We start from the raw sequence: 19,186 nt of genomic DNA, 5'->3' as shown, positions 1-19,186 counted from the left end.
GAAATACTCTTGTTTCTATTATTGTGACTGAGTTTAGTCCCTGTAAATGGCATGGGAAATACCTGGTAGAGCCAAACTAACTTTTAGTTTCATAACTGTCTTATCTGCATGTTTCTTAGAGGAACTTTTTAAGTAAAGAAATGCATCTTTTCTTTTTATATGTGTATATAGTGTACATATCTAATAACTAAAATAGAATATTTTTCAAGCCATATATATGTATAATAATTTGAAAATTTCTGATGCGTAAGAGAAGAGTCATTTCAATTAAAACAGCTAACCACAGAACTAATGTTTTTAGTTAAGTGAGTGATATCAGCTGGATTGACTGACCTATCAATCAATAAATCAATGGATGGATGGATGGATGGATTTATTGATAAGTGGTTGAATAGATAGATATGTACATATAATAGTCATTCATTTTCTTTTGTAGCTTCTCTCTGGGAAACCAGTCCTGGAATAATTAGGATTTTTTCCAACCAAGTTACTGCCACCTTTCTTATAGAATCTGATGAAAATGATTATATTGGCTTTAATGCAACGTACACTGCATTTAACAGCACAGAGCTTAACAGTGAGTATTGTTTATTCTTTAGCCTTTGTCTCGTCAGATGCTTTAGTATTGCAATGGAATTTTAAAAGTAGCAGAACCTAAAATTTTAGAACAAGATCATAATCTGTTTCATTATGCAAGTTCTGTAATGAATATCTCTTATGTATACTGCTCTCTGCTTGATACTGGGAAAGAAATGAGAAATTATAAAATAATTCATGTCCTTCAAAAGAATCAAGTAACCAATTTGAGAAAAGATATAAGTCAACATAACAGTTAAATTTTATAAACTACAAATAAATATCCAAAGTAAAAAACTGACTTTCATAAAACTGACTCTCTCAATACTCCACATTAACTTAATTTTGACCTAAGTGTTAAAGTTAATAATGGGCGGAAAGAAATATATGGGACAAAGTTTCTAGGGGTAAACCAATGAAGATAAGATGTAAAACTGAAGAACCAGAGGCTTGTCTTTGCTGAAGACCTCAGGGGGGTATAAGAAACATTTTACATTAATACAGTCGGCAACAAAATAGGTGTTTTTGACTAAATGGAATGAAGCAGAGGTAAGACGAGTAAAAACAAAGATGTGTGTGACACTTAATTATAAGCTGTATAAGGTTAGATTATTTTCGATGCAAACTATTATAACTAGTCACATTGTGCACTAAATTTGAAATGTTTTCTCTCTTTTTTTTTAAATTCACAGATTATGAGAAAATTAACTGTGATTTTGAAGACGGCTTTTGTTTCTGGGTCCAGGATCTAAACGATGACAATGAATGGGAAAGGGTTCAGGGAAGCACCTTTCCTCCTTTCACTGGACCAGATTTTGACCACACTTATGGCAATGTTTCAGGTATAATTCATATTTAATTCATAAACCAAAAGGAAAGTGATGTGTGTTGTCCTGCAGTTTAAAGTGAGCTGTATTAAATGCAAGACGCTCTTTTCAGATTTTCTTCTTTTAAAATCATGGACTAATAAATGCATTTAAATGAAAATGGTGTTCAAATAGGTAAGTAAAAGACAGTGTTTAAAAGTTTATATATCCTTTTACCCTACGTATGTACAAAATGTTGAAAAGTACTCAGAGGCCATTAGAGACGAGGAGACTTGAGTTGCGGGCCTAGATCCAGCTCTTATTATTAACTAAGTGGGCCTGTGGGAGGTAATTAACTTTTCTGAACTTTGGTCTGCCTTGCATTAATTTCAGTTTCCAATTGTTCCTTGCTAATGTATAAAAATACAATCAATTTTTGCGTATGGATTTTGTACCCTGTAGACTTGTTGAACTTGTTTATTAGTGCTAATACTTTTTAATAATTCCTTAGAATTTTCAATATCCAAGATCATGTCATCTTGAAATAGAGATAGATTTAGTTCTGAGAAGCTGTCTTAGTCCCTTCGTGCTGCTATAATAGAATACAATAGATTTGTTGGCTTAAACAACTAACATTTGTTTCTAACAGTTCTGAAGGCTATAAATCCAAGGTCAGGGTGCCAGAATGGTCGGGTTCTGCTGAGAACCCTCCTCCTGGTTTGAAGACAGCTGTCTTCTCGCTGTATCCTCACATAGCAGAGAGACAGGGGTAATGAGGGGAGAGGGAGAGAGAAAGAAAGCTTTTTCCCCGTCTATTCCTAAAGGTCATTAATCCCATCATGATTGCTCCATTCTCATGACTTAATTACCTCCCGAAGGCTTCATCTCCAAATACCACAACATTGGGGATTAGAGTTTCAACATATGAATGTGGGACAGACACAATCATTCAGTCCACAGCAGATGGTTGTGAAAGATTCTGATTCAACCATTCAGTTCACAGCAGAAAGATGTGAAAGAGCTGATTCTAAGGCACAGTCCTACGAGAAGAGTTGTGGTTTGAAATTACATTTTTCATATAAATGGGATATTAGAGTTGGACTTCAGGTGGAAACATTAACATTGGAGGCAATAATATCTGACTGAGAAGACCAGGAATCATGGGGAATTATCAGAAGATATGGAACTCATAGTGGGAAGAACACTCATGAACACCTTGGAAGCATGTATCATAATACCCAATGTAATCACTGCGTAGAGAGTTACAGATCTAGAAATAATGTGGATCTTACAAAGTAAGGAAAATTACAAAAAGGACAGAATGGAAATTTGTGCATTTAGATCATTTTCTTAGACAAAATCCATCCTACAATATGACTCGTTGATAGGTTACTGATGAGAATATGATTCTATTCAAAAGGCACATATTAAAATCTTCCTCTTACCAGGCGTGGTTCTAGGTCTTGAGGACGCAGACCATATATTATCACTTCTAGGAAGTCTGTCCAGAACTCCAGGTTGTAACTTTCCTTTCCTTTAAGCATTATAAGCACCTCTTTTATTTATCTTATCATGTGACATTATATTTCCTTCCTTACTTATTTTTTTTCCACCACAGTATTCTCTTCATGAACAAGAACCTTGTCTTTTCATCTTTGAATTCTTAGTGCATTCTCAGTGGCTGAATCTAACTAACATGTAAAATTATTTTTGAATATATGAATGAATATCTACAACTTTGAATCAATAAGCCATTTCTGAATAAGTGAGTTACTGGCTGAATGAAATTGTTTATAATGTAAAAACAATCTGAGCACATGTGCATTATAATTTATTATTAATGGCCACTTCTATTAGAAAAATCAATAGTCTCATTTTTATAACCAGAAAAGTAAATGACTGATTTAATGTCAATTGTGAATGACATCTAGTAAGAAGACATTGAAGAGTTAATTTTTTCAGAGTAGAAATGTACCTGGTTAATCCTGGTTCTTTAGACAATGGCATCTCTAGAATAACAAAATATGGTTCAGCATACTATTTCAACTTGGTCAAAATATTTATTACTAAAAACTACCTTTAATCTAGTTCCATAGTCATCACTAAAAGCTCCATTCAAGTTATTCTTTCACTCCTTGATTCAAGAAGTATTTTGATCCCCAGGCTCTATTCAAGGCCCTCAGAATATATCTGTAAAAAATATGTCAGATTTTCTGCTTTCATGCAACACATATTTTAGGGGAAAAAAACAGAAAATAAGCAATAAATATGATAAGTAATGACATTTTCAGTGTGTGTTAAATGTAAATGCATACTCTGGGAAAATATAGAGCTTGGTGAGGGCGATAGGAAGGGCAGGTGTTGAGGTGCTGTTGCAAATTAAAAGGGGATCAGATTAGGGCTTATTGAAGAAGTAACATTTGAATCAAAACTTTAAGGAGTTGAAAGAGGTAGACATATGGATTGTTCCAGACAGAGGGAACAAGCAGAGCAAAGGCTCTAAACTGGGCATACTTGAAGAAAAGTCAGGAAGCCAGGATTGCTGGAGTGGAGTAAATAGCCCCATTAGTGTCCAGGTAATAACGGACTTTCTACGGCTTTGACTTTTTTTCTCAGTGAAATCAGGGGCTATTGGAGGTTCTTGAGCATAGGAGTGATGGGATTCACACTGACTGGTGGATGTTTGTGGATGGGCAAGAGTGTAGTCAGGGAGACCAGTGGAAGGCTATCGCCCAACCCAGAGAAGAGATCATGGGACTCTCAGATCAGTGGGAGCAATGTGGTGAAAAGGTCAGATTCTGAATATAATCTGAAGGTAAACAGGATCCTGTTAAATTAGTTACCACGGTGGACCTATGGACAAAAATGTGCACTGTGTAGATGGCCAGTCGCATTAGACCAGACATGTTTAGTATTAGAAATTATGACACATATAGTCTCATACATAATTATTCTTCTTTGAATAAATTACTTCTCATGGCCTGATCCTCTGTGGATAAATTAGTAATCTGCACAGCTGAAGACTAACCCATAAGTGATAATGACCTCAACCCTTGAAAGAAGCCTGGCCTAAAACAGTCAAATAATTTGACCACTTTCTTCCTTTATTGAAATAAAAAAATGTCCCTACCATATTTGGACAAGAGTAGTTAGAGGAGAGTGCAGAAAGCATTTATATCCATTGACTATGACAGATACCTTTTATGTAGTTGAGATCTTTGACGTTCAAATTATCATTTTTCTACTTTTATGTCATCATAATAAGAGATAAAATAATTCCACTGATATTTGAAGAATATAAGTACATTACAGGAGAAAAATGGTTTCAGCTTGCCAACAGATTAAATAACTGAAGAAATAAGATGAAACTGACCAAAGTAAAACAGGTCGAATGTCAGGTAGAGGTTTTAAATAGTTGGGTCGGAAATAGAGTCTCGGGAGAAAGTCGTGTGGCAGGAGTTATTTCAAATGAGACAAGTCAGAGCAGTTCAGAGCCCACCAGAGGCAGCGGTGTAATGAGAATGGATGATAGGACTTCATAGGTCCTCTCCAACTCTCATACCAGTGATTTCATAATCTAACGGTCCTTCCCCTCCGAGGGGCATTTTTCTTCCAACCTGCTTTTTTATGTGTCAGATCATCCTCCCTCTGAAATGGATGAGAATTAAATCTCTCCCGCTGTTCCTCTTATCCATGCAGGGGATTTTTTGTTCTTTGCCTTCATTTTAAATGACTGGAAAGTCTAAATGAAACAGATAAACTTTGAATTAACATTGCTTTAGGGAAGAACATCTAAGCCCCTTCATTTTTTGAGTTCTTCTGAAGAACTCTCTCCTGGTGGAGCACCAGCTCCTAAATCTCTGCGCTGTCAAAGCTCAGAGCTCCTCTGTACCTCATTAGAAGCAAAGGGAATTGGTAGAGATGATGACGCTGATGCTGGGCAGCATCTTTGGGTGCTCAGAAGTGGCCCATTTGTTCATAATAATCGGGGAAAATGAGGTTAGTAACATGTGCAGACTTCAGAAATGTAGAGGTCACCAAAGAACTAGACAGACCAAAGGAAGTGCTTCATTGTTGGCCTTTCTCAATGAAATCCTAATTGTTTCTAAAGTTTGGAGATTAGCACAGCGCAGTAGGAAAGAGCATTATAATAGAGACCCTGAAGTCCTAGCTGGGTTTCAATCTCAGCTCTGCCATTTAGGCAAGTTATCTATCCTCTCTCTCTCTGCCTCACTTCCCTCATCTGGCAAGTGGAGTTGATGATAATTAACCTGACTTTAGAGGCATATTATGAACATTAAATTGATTATTATGTTTAAAAACAACAGAAAAATGGCTGGCACACGAAAAATGTTATGTAAAAGTTAGGTGTTAGGGGCCAGCCTGGCAGCGTAGTGGTTAGGTTTGCCTGCTCCACTTTGGAGGACAGGGTTTGCTGGGTTGGATCCTGGGAGTGGACCTACACACCACTCATCAGGCCATGCTGTGGTGGCATCTCACGTAGAAGAATTAGAAGACTTACAATTAAGATATACAACCATGTACTAGGGCTTTGGTAGAGAAAAAAGAGGAAGATTGGCAATAGATGTTAGCTCAGGGCCAATGTTCCTCACCAAAAAACAGCATATCTTTAAGAAGTTAGGTATTGGGGCTGGCCCAGGGTGGCAGCAGTTAAGTTCGCACGTTCTGCTTTGGAGGCCCAGGGTTCGCCAGTTCAGATCCCGGTGCGGACATGGCATCACTTGTCAAGCCATGCTGTGGCAGGCGTCCCACGTATAAAGTAGAGGAAGATGAGCACAGATGATAGCTCAGGGCCAGTATTCCTCAGCAAAAAGAGGAGGATTGGTGGCAGATGTTAGCTCAGGGCTAACCTTCCTCAAAAAACGAAAAAAGTTAGGTATTATAACTAGTTTTCTTTTCATGCCACGAAAGTATTCAACAGACACAAATCGGCTGTGGTCTTATTCTAAGTAGTATGCTGGGGAGGAAAATAGTTAGATTGCTCAATTTTCAAACGTTTGTTAAGTCTTTTAGGTATCTACGTTTCATTTAGCATGCAAACTTTTATAAAATAAGTATAATGTTAGTGCTTTCAAAGTAATACCATCTTTACTTCCATATGTTTCCCATGATGTTGAATTTTAAAGAATAATATTTCTTTCTAGCATTAATAGAATCTGACTGAATTTGGACCATTCTCCAGTTTAAAACTTTCAATATTTATCTACTAGATTCAGTTGATTTTACATATGCAGTCACAACTTACAAAGTTATTTAAATCAATCTGTTTTCTTCTTGTGAGAGATCTCTGAGTTTGCAGAAAATTCTGCCTTCTTTCCAGTTGCTGCTGTCTCTACATTAGTATCAGGACATGTCCAGCAGTTTTTTTCTTTAATTTAAGTGTTGGGTTGGGGGAGGTTATGCTCAGTTCGTGGAGAAATAAGCAGAAAAAAGAGATAGAAGGTAGTTGTAAGAAAATCCTGATGGCTTAGGGAAGAGAGTCACTGTGTGCTTAATTAGCAAAAGGTATTCAATTTTCAGGCTCTTAAGCTGACTTTGATGTCAATTCCAAGAGTTCTCAAACACGTTTCAAGAAAGTTGAAGGATTTTAAAATACATTGTCATTTGACCATATAAATTCCCATGTGGTTGTGGCAAATATCCATTTAATCATTCCTTCTGTGTATTACGTTAATAAATTTAAAAGTGTAAGAGCGAGTCAAATTAGTGTAACATGAATTTAGCAAACAGCACTCAGTTAATCCATATAGAGAATTCAAAAATATACCTAGTGCCTTTCTTTTTCCCAAAGTTCTAGCAAGTTTAAAAAGCCGCATATGAACATAAATATAATACACAACAGAATTTATAAGTGACATCAGGGAAGTACACGTGCAACTGAGAATTCAAAAGAAGGGGTGGTCACATCCGATTGGGAAGACCAACAGAAGCTTTCCGAAGGAGATGGCAATTTGAATTAAATAACCTCAAAGAATTAGCAGGATTTGACAGGTACAATGTGAAGGGAAAGTGGAAAGACAGGAAAATAGAAAAAAAAAAAAAGACTCCAAAAGTTATAAAATTTCTGAATACTGAAAAATTAAAATAACCTAATTTTGTAGAAGTGCCGCATGTAAATAGGTGAATTATAAGAACTACAGCTGCAAAGTGATATTGAAGTCATAGTGCAGACATCAGAGTGATTTGTACTTGGTTTAGCAGGAAATAGAGATGGGAAAAGGGTTGAAGCCAGCCCTGATGGTCTAGTGGTTAAGATTCAGTGCTCTCACCACCGAGGCCTGGATCTATTTCCTAGTCATGGAACACACTTCGTGCTCATATTATATAATACGAGCCCATATTATATAATAGCAGCTAACTAGAAATACTTCTGAATAGGTTAATCATTTCAGTACTTATTCATGGCATTCAGTGTTATTTTAATTATTTCCTCTCCAACTATATTCTGAGCAACTAAAAGTAAGGTCAACTCCAAAGGGTTATGGAGTTGGGCATGTAGAGATTGGATATTTTTTATTAGGTTGAATGATTGAGCGCTAACTATATAGCTAAAATAAGTAATCCTGAAATATTACAGCATTATATAAAATCTAAGTAATGTGTTAAAAATATTTATTAATTAATAATATTAAAAATGCATTCATTTCCATTTTACATTTTGTAATGTAAAACCAATGAATGTGCATATACTACATTTAAGATATTTGATCATGATTTCACCTTGATAAAATACTCATTTATTCTGAATAATCTTTGCTTCACTGATTTAAATATGCATTGATGTATCTATTGGCATTTCCACCAGCACATTTCTTTATACCTTCTCCTTACTCTGTGGGTTATAAATGAATGAGTTTGAATTTTATATGCAACATTGCCTATAAAATATTCCATTGGAAAGAACAGGCGAGAAGATGCTTGATTTTAAATAAACACTAAATTTTAGCACTTCATAAAGAATTATATTCAAACAAAGTTAGATTTACCCAATATTTCATTTGCTTCATATTATGTTTTGTTACATGATTCCTGGTTTTTGTTATAGTATGTGAAGTGAAAACTCAAAATAAATTTAAATTATAATGAATTCCAGACCAGAGAGCACTTTGTGCGGTGGCTTGGGTTATTTAGAAAGATTTTATGTAGATTTGCATGCTACCTGCTCCTATGTGATAGGATTAGTTATCATTCAAAGGAATATGAAAGATGAAACCATCATGGTAGAAAATCAGGTAGCTTTTTATGTAAAGAAATGCAGTATAGTCGATGGAATAAAAACTGACAGTCTTTGAAACTCTTATCTTTGCCTTCAGATTTGTATTTGAATACTTGCATATACCATGTTAGGCAACCAGCATATCTAAATACCCTCATGAACTGATTGTCTCTAAAGAAGTGAATTAATCAAAACATTCTAGTAAATGAGAATTACTGTGGTATTTGGGTATGATAATATGATGAAACAATCATGTGGACTCATAATAAGTAAGAATTTGATATATCCTTAGTAATATTCCAGTTCAAGGCTCTTTTTTTATGAATTGAGAGGTCCCAAGCTGAGAAGTAATTTTCCTAAATAGCAATTTGTTTTGGCAGAGATAGTGCCTTCTGGGTTCCTGTCTTATCACCTTTTCACTGCACCTCGATATGTTTCCTTATATTTTCATCTTAAAGTTGTTCTTTTCTGATTTTGAATGGTATATTCACAATGAAAATGCTAATATTTAAGTGAAGTAAAAGTTTTTTGTTGTTTTTACAGGATTTTACATTTCCACCCCAACTGGACCAGGAGGGAGACGAGAAAGAGTAGGACTTTTAAGTCTCCCTTTAGATCCTACTTTGGAACCAGTTTGCCTTAGTTTCTGGTATGTTGTAGATACATGTTAAATATCATATTATTTAAGGAATAACATTGCCTTTCTCCCAGTGCCAGCCTCAGCTTTCACTAAGATGTTGTCCCAAGTTTTAATACATTTGCCGTTACTTTTCCAATTGATAAAGTAAAGTACAGTCATTTGTCACCTAAGACAAGGATATGTTCTAAGAAATGCATCAGTTAGGCAATTTTGTCATTTTGTGAACATCATACAGTGTACTTACACAAACCTAGGTGGTATAGTCTACTATAGACGTAGGCTGTATGCACTAATTTTACGAGTCCACCATCATGTATGTGGTCCATCCTTGACCAACAAAACCTTGTTATGTGGTACATGACTGTAGTAAAATGCTGGGTGACTGCCTGTGCCTTCTCTAGCAAGTCCCTCATGCAAGGGAAAAGGAGGCATATCAAAGGCAGTAAAGGATTTAGAAGAACCTTAAAATGCGTTTATTCTAATGTTGTAGGAATACAATCATTTTTGCTTGTTTCCAAACCAGGTATTACATGTATGGTGAAAATGTCTATAAGTTAAGCATTAATATCAGCAGTGACCAAAACATGGAGAAGATGATTTTCCAAAAGGAAGGAAATTATGGAGAAACATGGAATTATGGACAAGTTACTTTAAATGAAACTGTGGAATTTAAGGTTGGCAAAATACTTTGTTATTTATAGTCATGTATTTGTATTCTAAAAATGATGATACAATTAGAGTTTATGATATATGGTGAAAAAAATTATTTTCTGAATATAGCCAAGTCACTTTCTCTACTTTCCTAATCTACTTCCTTTTTTTTGTCTTTGAGTGCCTCTATTTTCATTTATTCATTGACTTATTAAAAACCACTTATGGAATAACAATTTACTACATGAAAGTACACTTATAATGAGCCATAAAATCCATAGAAACGTTGCAGGATATTTCAGCTTTATTGAGCAACTTTCTTGCACAAGCCACCATGTCTTCCCATGTCCCCTGCCTAACTAGGACTTCCAACATTTTACAAATACCACCTGGATCAACCCCATACATTTCTAGGAAATTATCTGCTCCTCTTAGAACGTCCATGTCCACCAGTATCCATCCACCCTGCCCCACTCTAACTTAATCTCCATATATTTCCTTTAGAAACAAATTCTATAAGATGTATCATTGGAAGTCTCTGATCATTTATTTCACATTAGGGGGAATTAATTTTTTAGGTAACAGCTTAATGTGTTCTCTTCCTAAGAGTGATTGAAATTGAAATCTAGGATAATATAAGCTAATAGTTTGACCAAATTAACAATATTTTAATTGGATAATTTCAGACAAGAGAGTATAAACTTTCAGAAGATGCATATTTGGATAGACATTGTCTTCAGTGAAGGCTTTAGCTCTTTCTCATGACTTGCTGTAAGGCAGGCAGTAATCAATGACCGTCATCTGTATTTCTCCCACCTTTCTTTCTTTCCTTCCTTCCTTTTTCCCTTTTTTTCTTCTGATTCTATCCTTCAATTCTGTGAAGTTTTCTTCTCCATCTTCGTTTTTGATAATTCAAGGGAAGGTAAAGGAAAATGGAATGTTAAGAGAACAGAGATGACAGAAGCAGGGAAATTAGTATTACAGTGGCCAAATCTGGCTCAACTCACTGAGGTTTTTTCTAAAGTAATAAAATTGCATCCACTTTTTCAAAGTTAGCTCATCAGGCAGAGTGAAAGTGTTGAGTTCTAGAAATATTTGCACTTGGCTTTGCCACTTTGTTGAGAAATCTTGAACAAGTGACTTTAGTGTCTTTGAAATTCCGCTTGGGCATGCATGAAAGGGAGAAAATAATCCTGATTTGGAATAGTGCTTACCATGAAGTGGGTGGAATGAATGAACAAATGAGTGAATGGATGACTATAGAGTAGTGTGGGAAAAATTAAATGAGATAATGTGTAAATGTGCCTAGCATAGCAAATAGCCTAGAGCAGGTATTTAGTTTATGTCTTTCCTCTCCTACAGAACAGAGGATCCACGAAAATCCAGCTAAAATGCCCACTGTCCCTAAGAATTTACTATGTTTCATTTGACCACAGGACCTTTCTCCCAAGCCTGGGTCTGCGTCCTCTGCACATCACCCTCACAAGAATCTCACCCCAGCTCCCTGGGTGAACTGTTCCAGCTGGCCCCAAATGATCATATCATACTCATATTTTCTCTTGTTCCCTTCTTCTCCCAGTTAAATTATCTAATCAGTCTGTCTTCCCTTCAGGGGTTATATGCTCTAAGAAGGCAGACAGCTACCTGTATTTCTAATATTATTGAGAGAAGAATCTGGGAAAAGGTTGTTCTCCCTGCCAGATGGTGTGTATGCATCCCAGAGTACAATGGAGTATGACAATATAGTGAAAGAGAAAGACCTAGAGAGAGAGTAACTGTGACAATATTGTCTAACTCAGAAGGAAGACACTTACGAAAATTTAGACTAGTATGAACATATAGTAAGAGAGTTAGGTTCAGCAGAAGGACCTTGAAAAGCATGATCCAGCAATGTTTCCCTATGCATTAACTTGTCCTCCTGTATTTGGAGATGGCAATGTTGATTCTCTGGAGACTGTTGGGCCACAAGAAGAATCAAGTCAGAGAAGATTAGAGGAGAATCATTTCATATGCCTCTCTGAATTACAGGTTGCTTTTAATGCTTTTAAGAACCAGCTCCTGAGCGACATAGCATTGGATGACATTAGCCTAACAAATGGGATTTGCAATGTGAGTCTTTATCCAGAACCAACTTTGGTCCCAACTCCTCCACCAGAACTTCCTAGTAAGTAACCTTAGCGTGCATTTTCCCTAATTAAGTCATTAATATTATCAGGTAGGTCTTTATTTGGCTCACTTTTTATTTCTGCCAAATATTATTTTTTCACTGAAAATCAAAGACTTTAAAATATAAGTAAAATTGAAGCCAGCAAAATATTATATGTTATACATGAATTCACAAAGAAAATCACTTAGTACTTTGCTATGCATCATATTTATGATAATTTTAGTATCTTTTCATTTTTAAAAATAATGCAGATACTGATTTCCATTTTGTTTTCACTAGAATACAAACTAACGCTGTACTGGCAGTGTGGCATGGCCTATAGTCTTTTGGGAAGCAGCCTTAAGAATCTCATAGCCTCCTTAAGGAGTGATGTTAGGCTCTCAGGAGGAGTTTGATTAAGTTTGAAACTTACTGAGCCCATTTCCAGAATAATTTGATAGTAATCATTGGGCCTGGACTTTGAATATACAGACCTGGATCACACAAAATATTTTATCCTGAAATGGTGCATTTGTGAGGTCTTGCAATGTGCTCCCCTCATGGAGCCACTAATGAGCTGCAGTTGAGCAGTGACCGGCTTTCCAGGTCCTACGGGATCTGGGATCTTTAACTCAAAAGAATAAAATAGAGCCTGTGTCTACCTGTGCTCTTGAGTCAAAATGGAAACACCACATTTCAGAAGTAAAAGTGACATTACCATTTATTTTATCCATGTCAAAGGAGATAATGACTTCATACCACTTTCAGACTATGGGATTTCACAGAAAAAAAACAGCATATAATGATAAATGTTATCAAACACCTATTGTCCTTCTATTGGGATGTTTTCACTACATTGTAGTTTTGATGCAAAAACATCCCATTTGTCTTTGGATTATGTTGCTTGGAAGCTGATCTAGCTCTACAGGTTTGCTTGTGTCAAACCTTCTGGATGTTTTTGTTCTGTTGTGGATCTGAACCCACAAACAGAGCACTTTTTCAATTTCCCATTTCCTTCCAAGCACACCTGAAACTTCTCCCATGTTTACGTCAGCAAATCAATTTGCTGGACCTATTCAAATTTGGTTTTATTTCCAAAACTATATATTTTCCTGCTTCCAATCCTTAAGCTAAAAAATAAAAGCAGACTTTTCAGCTGAGTGGCTTAAACAACTCAAAAGCTCTAAAGATAAATGACTGGTGTTTGAGAACATGCAACAAATGAGCTGCCGTTAGGATGAGGATAGAATTATATTGTCATATTGGTGCCATATTGAATTTGTACTTACAGCCAACCAAAAGGTTTATATAATTTTATAATTAGCATCTTGTGTATTAACATGTTTAGATGTTTATATGGGTTATACATAAATTCCTCAAGATTTCAAACATTCATTCAAATTTTATAGATATCTAGTATGTACAAAGCACTGCATAAGAAATGTAAGATGTGGCAATAATCATTGACACATGGAAAAATAAATAAATATAATGCATATAAATAAATACTAAAAGCAATATGCAACTATATGCCCCTAAAAATAATAAATGAGAGAAGTAAGTGACAGAGGACTTGGAAGAAGAGAGCATGAACTAGAGAAAGCTTTAAGGCAATATTAAGATTAAGCGACAGAATGACGCTCATAAAATTGAAACAAAAGCAGGAAAGTACTGAACATTCTCGTGTAATAGTGGCCACGAAACTGTGGCAAGAAGTGAATTTCTTAAGATCAAACTCTGAGTCTAATTCACTTCGCTTTGCCCGTGTCTTACTGGTTCTTAACATCATATAAATAGATGATCAATGAACATTGTTAGATACGAACTAAGCCTCTATCTCTCTCTCTTTATTTTTATCAAAGAAAATTTTTATACCAGAACTAAAGCTTGAAAACGATGGTGGGGATTGGGATGGAGAAAATACCAACGGGAATGCAATAATTTGGGATTTGGGGCATTGTTTAAAAATAATTGTCTCCTTCATTTTGTGTAGGTGCACAAAAACATTTGTCTATTTTATAAAAGATTTTCATGCAAAAAAAACCATAATCATTAAAATCACTGCTTGTTTGGTAAATAATTCCCATGAATACCAGATATTAGCAACATCTTGCTATTTTGTTATTGCAATCATTTTAAACGATAGATTTTCTTCATAATCTTTCCTGCCAGCATATCCCCCCATTCATCAGTAAGTGGTCAAGAAGAAAAATTTTCTAAGTGGAAGTAACCAGTTTCACAGGCTTGATGTTTTAAAAGTAGCAAAATCTTATCATTATGTAAAATAGAAAATTTGAGATAATTTTGCACATAATATCATACATATAAATAAAGGTTTAAATATGATTTCCCATACTAAATTTTTATCTGTAAAACCCATACAGTCCTCATTTCTATTCCAGTCAGAAAGAGAAAAGCATAATCCCTCAATGTCAAGGAAGCATGTTCTCCTACGTTATTTTAACAATAGGGAAATTATAACGCTGGAATAACCCATCTGATTTTAAAATATAAACTTTAGAATTTGCCCAGAATATATTTGTTCCAGTTTCCAAATGGTTCACTTCAGGGCAATATTTAGCACAGCAGAAAATGTTAATTACCATCAAATGCATTCTGAACAATTTCATTCTAATGCCATGTGCAATTGGTTCAGTGAAATTCTTATTTGAGCAGAGCTTTTCTGGTTCCAGATCACTGATTTGTTTAAGCAGAAATAAAAGGAAACCATGGCTGACTGGCTAATAGCCTTTCTTTGGCTCTTATAGAGCATTTAAATAAGAAAATGAGCCCAGACAAGTAACTGACTAGCAAAGGTCAGTTTCCCCCCTTGTGTCTACGGATCACACTGAGCCTAGTTTGGGGAAATATAAGCTCAGTTTTCATAATTTTGTGACTTCCGTCACTTACTGCAGCATCAGTTCTAGGATTGCTGCCCTGCGACACCAGCACAAATAACTTAAATGTGGGGACTGTATTGAGAACACTTTAAAAAAGGAAACTTTCCAGTATACAAATATCATGCCAATTTGCAACACAATTGGGATAATTCTTGACTAGATACCTACTAAATAAAATAGGTATATACAAAAAGAAAGCCGCATTTCAGCCTCCTAACTTATTTCTTTGACTATTAAAACTAGTTAAGAAAGAAAAAAACAAGCTACGGTTTTAGCTATTATAATAGTCATTCTTTATTTCCACAGTTTTGCTCTATTTGACCCTTGATAGGCCATTTTCCATTTCCAACGACAAAATAAAAGTTAATTTGGAGTTTCATAGGCATGACATTATACTTAGAGCTAAATAGTCTACTTTTAGTTCTTCATGTAGAAATGACTTAGAACCTACCAACCTCTCTTGTAATTGGTGGCCATATTCCAGTAGAGTTGCTTGTCTCTTGTATCATCGGTATGAGTTGATATTCAAATCCCTAAAAAAATTATGCTCCTCTCAATACTCGTATGCTCCTGTCTCAATGTATTTTTTATTGCTATTCTATTTTGTTCTCATCTTTTTTACCTTTAAAGCTAATAGCTTATTTATTAGAGCTATCATTGGCTATATTTCTGTTAATTACAAATAAAATTTAGGCCACAATGAATGAAAATTTGAACTTTATTGTCATAAATGTAATAATAATATTAACATCATGGCTGGTCACTATATGTATGGAAACATAAATTTTCATAAACTGAACACAAAGTTTTCATGGGAGATTTCATTTTATATTACAACCTAAACTTTTTAAATGTTATCTGTAATACTGTGGGACCGTGTATTACTAGGATGATAAAAAATAATTGCTGATTTTAAAAATTAGCCACTTTCAACATATTCAAAAATCAATGTGAATTACATCTCTTGTTTCCCTCAGGTAAGAGTACCAGTCAAAAATGTATTTTTACCATATCTTTATTTCTTGTTTCTTGTTTTATCAAATATATCTTTAATTCAAACCCTCTTATTGTAAATGAAAGCTGGGCTCTCCTCCTTTCCACCTGCAGTAAATGCCTTTATATTGATGCATGTTCATGGATGGCAGAGGCTTAAGTATGTATTAAAAATGACATCCACAAGGAGAATATCTATCCCTGACAACCACTTTGCAAAATACCACGTTATGTACATAGCATATGTAGTGAAAATCCCCATTGGCATAGTAAGAAATTAACCAGAATGCAAGACTTTGAGAGAACAGCTCCAAGAAAAAGAAAAATGAAAGAGTTTAACAACTGTAGATGAACAGAGTTCCCAGTACCAATTTAACTCTTGTTCTCTGGATGGGGATGGTTTATCTAATGACACAGCATGCTTGCGACATCCTGAATTACATTTAATGAGTCTTTGGCACTTCTGTTAAGAAGCACATGCTATATCTCCACTATAACACCACCACCATTAAAATAAATTGTGTCATCGTATGTAGCGTGGCTTAAAGTGCTTTCCCAATTCTTTGCAGTCATTTATATACAGAGAGTAAATGATATATCTTATCAGGCCCAGGATGAGAGTTATGTTACTGGTTAGTTATTTGATATAAAATTATATTTGAAATACATTTCGAAAAGTACTTCTTAAGTATTTTAAAAGAATGAATTTTCTAAGGCTTCTGTTTAGTGGAGAAATGCTAAGTAAACTGCCTGCCTTGGTAGGCGTAACAGTTATACTTAATATTTTAGTTCTGGTCATGTGTTTCTTACAGTCCTACCTACTCATCTACAACAACATAATGTACTGTTAAGTGTTTAGTTATGTGAAAGTTCAATGTTCTCCAAAATGTTGGCTATTCCCACATTAAGAGTATTTGAGTTTGAAATTTTCCTATTCCTTGAAGAGAAGATGAGAATGATGGTTAAAAATCAATAACAAAAAGAAAAAAACCCTGCTAATCACACTGGCCATGGCTAAATTTGTGAAATAGGAAGATCTGATTTTCCAGTCTTCAAACTGCAGTGTGGTTTTTGTCCCTGATGTTACATTTTTCCCTTCTGTGTTAGTTTCATTGAGAATTAACGAAAGCATTTCACGGCACCCAGATTTATTAAAATTAAATGATTTGATGTATGCTGGAGTTGAGGAGTTGTAATAGATCCTTCTTCAGAAATCTTTGGAAGACAATTAGTCACATCATCAAGGAGTGTTTGCCTCAGAGGAGCAGCTGCTGTGACAGCAGACAATTCCCTCAGCCTTTCCCTCAGCTTTCCCAGTGGAGACCTGCCCTTCTTCCCCATTATCACTCTTTCTTTGGTTCAAATATCTTCTTTAGCACCCTCTGTACAGTGCTTTCTTCCTTCTAGATCTATCCATCATTGACCTTACTTGTTAGTACTTTTGCCTACGTTCACTTCTGTCCTCCTTCTCCTTGTCTATACCTATTAAGTATATGCCACAAACCCATCAAGTGCCACTTATTGAAACTTAGTCTAAACCCTGCCTATGGCTTGGACCAGACAGTGGAAATGATTAAGAGTTTAATCAACTCAGTAGGAGACGGTAATGTTCTGTGGAATGAGTTTGAGATTAACTGAGTGGAAGTCTTGACTTTGACACTACTGGATGTGTACAGTATTAGCAAATAACTGAATACCTCCAATGCTCAGATTTTCCATTTAAAATTGAAAGAATAATAGTACTTACCTAATCCACAAGTTTGCATTGAAAAAGTACTGACTATGCCAGGTAACGTGTAGGCACTTTTTTATTTTCTTTTTCTTTTTTTTAAGAATGGCACCTGAGCTAACATCTGTTGTCAATCTTCTTTTTATTTTGTTTTGTTTTTTTCTTCTTCTCCCCAAAGCCCTCGGTAGATAGTTGTATATTCTAGTTGTAGCTCTCCTATACGGGACACCACCTCAGCATGGCATGATGAGTGGTGCTGTCTACTCCCAGGATCCAAACCAGGAAACCCTGAGCTGCTGAAGCGGAGCATGCGGACTTAAGCACTTGGCCATGGGGGCAGTTGCAGCACTTTTCATAAATTATGTCTGATCTATACAACAATTCTGAAAATCTCTAATATCTATCTGTGTTTGAGAAAACCGAGTCTCAAAAAGACAAATAGCTAACTCAGAGCAACAATTTTAATTCACCAGCTCCAAGACGTCTTTTTTTATATACCATGTTCTCTCCCCAAATGAGACAATGTACCTGGAAACACTTTGCAAGTGATAAGGGTTTATAGAGGTTTTATTATTCTTGCTAAATTCATCCAGGTCGGGACATGCCTGGCCCAAGAGGGCGCATAAGGTGGACTGGGCCCTACCACCTTATAGAACAAGATAGATTGACAATGATATTATTGTCGAGCCACAGCACCTGCCTCTCTGTCCCATTGTATACATCATGAATTCAGGTCTAAGAGGCTTATTACATACAAACTTGGAAGGTGCACATGAATTTCAAAGGATCCTCATAAATAAGGCAGAGGACATTTAAAAGAGGGATCAAAGAAGAGCATATGACTGAAGGCACAGCTGTAGGTGTAGAGACATTTAATTATCTCTCCTATAATCTGATATCTATCTTATTGAGATTAAATAACTTCAGTATCATCTGCCTTTAATATAAGGAAAAATACATATTTATCCCAGTTTTATATATTCTTAAAATTAGATTATTTGTATTCTTTTGATCTTAAATGTAACATAGTAATAAAAATGAGATAAAGTTGGGATACTCAAAGTAGTTGATGAATTATTATGTTTCTTCAGAATTTTCTTCTAATAACTAAGAAGATAACTATAAAGTAGGCTAAGAATTCCATAAGGTTAATCTACCTACTTAAAGCACCATACTCTTAAGTGGAAGATCTATGCTCTATTTTTCTAGTAAATTTGCATTAACCCGAGTCCCAACCTGACTCCTGGACAATGTTGGCTAACAGATCAGTCTAGAACAGTTATTTGGCAAGTGGGGTTTCAATTTGCCTCCTGTTGCTGACAGTCAAATACCTCAATATACAGGAGGATTAACCTTTCTTTCTACTGGAAAGAATAAAGTAAATAGAAGAAGAGAAAGAAAACCAGAAACGGCAGATTTAGTGATTTACTAGCCATTCCCATAAGAGAGTGGCAGATATAAAATTTGTCCTATTATAAAGATCCTTTGTTTTTTCTACAGCAGGGCAT

General features: G+C 35.4%; 1 protein-coding gene across 2 annotated transcripts in view; it reads left to right on the top strand.

Annotated features, from left to right (window-relative positions):
• TMPRSS15 (transmembrane serine protease 15) overlaps positions 1-19,186 on the top strand; it is a 128,790-nt gene that overhangs the window by 44,186 nt on the left and 65,418 nt on the right. For both annotated transcript variants that reach the window (XM_008520245.2, XM_070597419.1), the window contains 5 exons: positions 437-577; positions 1,269-1,418; positions 9,163-9,268; positions 9,783-9,933; positions 11,939-12,074. In XM_008520245.2, coding sequence (XP_008518467.2) covers positions 437-577; positions 1,269-1,418; positions 9,163-9,268; positions 9,783-9,933; positions 11,939-12,074 — 684 coding nt within the window. The remainder of the gene's footprint in view (positions 1-436; positions 578-1,268; positions 1,419-9,162; positions 9,269-9,782; positions 9,934-11,938; positions 12,075-19,186) is intronic.

The sequence above is a fragment of the Equus przewalskii genome, chromosome 27 (assembly GCF_037783145.1).
Source record: "Equus przewalskii isolate Varuska chromosome 27, EquPr2, whole genome shotgun sequence".
Taxonomy (NCBI): domain Eukaryota; kingdom Metazoa; phylum Chordata; class Mammalia; order Perissodactyla; family Equidae; genus Equus; species Equus przewalskii.
Note: the sequence above shows the minus strand (reverse complement) of the source record. Positions and strands in the feature narration are given on the sequence as shown.